The sequence below is a fragment of the Orbicella franksi genome, chromosome 2, assembly GCF_964199315.1.
Source record: "Orbicella franksi chromosome 2, jaOrbFran1.1, whole genome shotgun sequence".
In the NCBI taxonomy this organism is placed as follows: Eukaryota; Metazoa; Cnidaria; class Anthozoa; order Scleractinia; family Merulinidae; genus Orbicella; species Orbicella franksi.
Window position 1 is genome coordinate 15,747,844 of NC_138146.1, and position 4,168 is coordinate 15,752,011.

Genomic DNA, 4,168 nt, shown 5'->3' on the forward strand with positions numbered 1-4,168 from the left:
GCGGTGATTACGTAAATGCATTCATTTCTACTCCATTTCGCAAATACAGTGACAACAAGGAAAAAGAGTGTTCATAGCAACAAGTGTTGCAAATAGAGAAAACTTCACGCTCAGAATACCCAGTGTTTTCCCGAATTTGGAACTAAAACCAGAATACTCGGAATACCCGCAATACCAGGAATCCTCGGAATGACCGAAAAATAATAAATTTAAAAATGTAATTAAATAAAAATAAAAATAAAACAATAACTTAATAATTAATTAAATACAAACTTTCTTCTGATAAATATGCAAAACGCAAAACAAGGAAACTTGCAAAATTTTGACTCGCCACATGGTCCATTGTCTTTGTTGATGGTACTCCTAGCGATTCTGAAGTGCATAGGCACTGTTTATCAATCTTGTGTTGAAAGATTTTTTTTTTTTGGTAAACTGCGCACAATCAAGTAGTTCAGAGACAGAGCTGGGAAACGGGCAAGTATTATAGAGGGTCGAGGGTAGAAGTATTCCTTCCGTAATTGTTGATAATAAGAAATGTTGACAAGATATGTTTAGACCGCTAGAGGACAGTCTGTTTCTGGAAAGCTCAATTATCTCAGACAAGTCAGAACGAGACCCGTCCACATATAGTTTAAAAGGTGTTGGCGGGGTCCACACGACTCCTGTAATTCACAAGTAATTTCTCAAGCTTTCATATATAGCTTAGCTCTTACTGGTATGTCTGCTAAACGTGCTGCTAAGTTAATACGTTTGCAAAACAGTTTGTACAATAGTTTTCAAATGTTAAGATCTTGTACAACAGTTTTAAGATGTAACAAAAACATATCTTCTTTCCTGCCTTCAACTGCTGGAACTTTCATGACAAGCTATTTCAGCAGAAAAGCAAATGGATACAAGACTACTCATCAGAAAAGATTTCATCTAAACTCGTTCCCGGAGCCTTTTCCCTGGCTCGGGGAAGCGAGGTTGGATTTCATCCGGCCTAAAAAAAATTAGAGTGTATAAATGAATACCGGCGAATTTAAAACGGTAACGAACGTCCCATTCAGGGTGGAGCAGAAATATTCTCGTCGCTTCATGCTCCAGAAACTGGGTTCGATTCAGGCTGTCTGGACCACTGGCCTGACGCCGATGTTTTTATTAAATCTATTATGTGCATCTCCAACAATGCCATACGTGGTTATTCATTTTACGTCACGTTTCTTTGTCAGTTTCCTTGTTTTTCTTTTTACATATTTATCAAAAGAAAATTTTGCATTTAATTATTTAATCTCGTTATTAATTGTTCATTAATTATTAATTTATTTTTATTTTAATGTTAATGTTACTTTTTTTTTTATTTATATTGTTAAAACTTATTTTTTTTTGGTCATTCCGGGTATTCCGGGTATTCCGGTTTGGGTTCCGAGTTCCGGAATTCCCTGTTTTCCAACTTACCGTGTTCTCGGCACCTCGTCTGGAACACCGGAAATTATTTATTAAGTCTAATTAGTACTTAAATAACGACACCGGAAGTTTTCGAACAAAGGAAAAACACGACAAAACGTGTACACCCTCAATAGCAAACGGCGCGGCTTTGTATTTCGGATCACGGTAATTTTCAGCAAGTTCAGTTACAGTTGCAGGCGAAGCTTAAAAACGGTAGCTGTTTTTGAAGAAAACAGGTGGTAAAAACTTGAAATGCGGAGATTGTCAGCCTTAGTTTTCAGTTCCTGTCTGGCCCTGAGCCTCTGCTCTGTTCAGTCTGTTCCTTCACTGACCACTCAATCGGACTCAGTTGTGAACAGAACGGAAAATTGTCAGAAGGTAAGTGTAACTGCAATTTCTAATTGTAGCAGCAATCGATTAGCTTAACTGAACTCCAGGTTCGGGAGCTGTTTTCGAGCAATTTAGATGTCTTTATCAATAACGGGGAGTGAGAATCGTGAGTTTGTGGTAGATGGTGAAAAACCTCAGTTATATAGGCGCTGCTAAAATCCATAAAGTCTTCGCTACCGCTATAAACAACCTGAGTGCTTATTCACCTTACACATCAGTCTAGGCGTGAAGTCTACAAAACAAAGAAGTCGTATCACGTCTATCAGTATACCCCAAATGACCATCATTGATTGGCGCCGCTAAATACGTTCAGAAGTTTGACGCAAACTGCAGTTAAGTATATATTTTCTGAAAGCCTAAGAATTGCAGATTACGAAGGTATATTTATTAAAATAAAGAAATGAAGGTTTTCCGAATTTAGCGCCCTATTTCTTAAAGTATAGAGGTTCACTAATCAAGTTCGTTTCCGGTCGGATTTGAGCCGGGGGCACGCGATCAACATTGCCATGTTTTCTTGACACCTTTCTCTGAACTGAAAACGGTGCCGGGAAATTTTGATAAGTTGTCTGGTTTGTTAATGGGCAAACATGCACTTTCTTTACTAAAATAGTCATAACTGTTAAAAGAAACAAAAAATAAAAATTCCCCTACACTGTTCTGTTGCCGGATTGTCGGGCAACATTCTCCCCAAATGTCAGCGAAAAACGGCGAAAACTTGCCGAAAACGAACTCAAAATGTGCGCTTCACTCGCTGAAATTTTCGTTTCGAGATACGAAGGAAAATATACTTCCCGCGTAATGAGATAATTACACAAAACGTGTCAAAATAACGACGCGTTGATCGATAAAGCGAAAGGGCTCGTATCATTACTAAGGAGCCCCAAATCTTGCCTCCGGCACGAAAGATCCTTTGCAAGATCTGAATTGCACTGCTCGTGCGTCCAAAATAGTTTTCGCTTCTGTTTGCTCCTTTCGATTTTTAAAACGAGGATAGTGCGCACTCTTAAACAACGAGAAGGAAGAATACTGATTGAGTTGAGATGCACCAGTCCAATTCTGATCGAATGTCTTTGAAATCTTTTTCCCGCGACTTTTTCCTCTGTGGTACTTTCTTCGCACTTGCTAATGGACAAAAACGTTTGGATTTCTTTGACGACATATTTACGTTTAAATCAACAATCTACAAACGGAGAACACTCCGAACAGCCCGTCGACTGCCAAACACTTGACAATCGTACATACGTGGCAATCTGTCACGCGACTTTTTAATGCAAGTTTACTTCTCGTAAGAAAACGTTTGAGATTATTCAAACTCAAAACTGAAGGACAAGCAATGTGAACAGAAAACCTCACCGAAAAGTTACAAAACTGAAATCAAAATTCTCGTTAATCCCGGGTTAGGTTAATCGGGCTTTGAAAAACCCGACCCATAATCGCCAAACCTGTAGTAAATATAGTGATCTTGAGTTTGTCATCATAACAAAAACTTTTTATTAATCAAATTACCTTCATCCAGCTACGCTGGAGTGCACTTGAAAACGTTTTTGGCTTTGTACATGTCGAGTAGAGTTCGTTTCAAAAAGGTAGCAGAGTAAAGAAAGACACGAACAAATCTGAAGAAGAGTTTTGGATTAACGTACGTGACCTTGAACAAGTGCTACGAGAAAGTAATAAAAACTTCAAAGAAGGAAACAAAATAACATAAATAATGATATACATATTGCATATTCGTCTTTTCACACACTGATCAACAATTCACAAAGGAACAGAATAATTAATTTTCAGCAAAGAATTTCCTAAAGATATAAGACTGAATGTCTCTCTGGGCCCTACCCTCAATTTTGTATCCTTGCGGTATTTTAGAACCTACATGACCAAGAGAAAATTTTCTCTTGACATGACCTAAGAAGGCCGTCGCGAAAACTTCTAAATAGAACTGTTCCCGTTTGTTGACTGCCGCTTTACTTTTTGTTTAATTCAGTACACCACTTACGAGGATTGTGTTAAAGAAGCGTCTATGTTGGTTGGAAAATGCCGGGGACAATCAAATCACTCACAGCTCAAGACTGACAATAACAAAATTTGCGATGAGTATGAAAAACAGTTGAAAAACCTATGTTCCGCCAACTGTGCTAAAGGTTAGTTGTCATAAAACCCTCGCGATATTTATGTTATAAACAACCTCCGGCCTTGTCAAAGCAAAACGTAGCGTGCAATCCCATTTCATGGTCTCCATTCACGAATGCGTTCTCGACATGACAAGAAACACACAACTGATTAGCTGTAGGCATGCGAGTAAAATCCCAGCTGTGATAGTAAGATTCAGGGCAGCTAGCTTATGAAATTTACA

General features: G+C 38.4%; 1 protein-coding gene across 1 annotated transcript in view; it reads left to right on the top strand.

Moving 5' to 3' along the window:
• Window positions 1-1,404: 1,404 nt before the first annotated feature.
• LOC145478226 (uncharacterized) overlaps window positions 1,405-4,168 on the top strand; it is a 10,144-nt gene continuing 7,380 nt past the window's right edge. Inside the window, exons 1-2 of the mRNA XM_081456171.1 lie at window positions 1,405-1,806; window positions 3,800-3,956. Coding sequence (XP_081312297.1) covers window positions 1,681-1,806; window positions 3,800-3,956 — 283 coding nt within the window. The 5' untranslated portion in view covers window positions 1,405-1,680. The remainder of the gene's footprint in view (window positions 1,807-3,799; window positions 3,957-4,168) is intronic.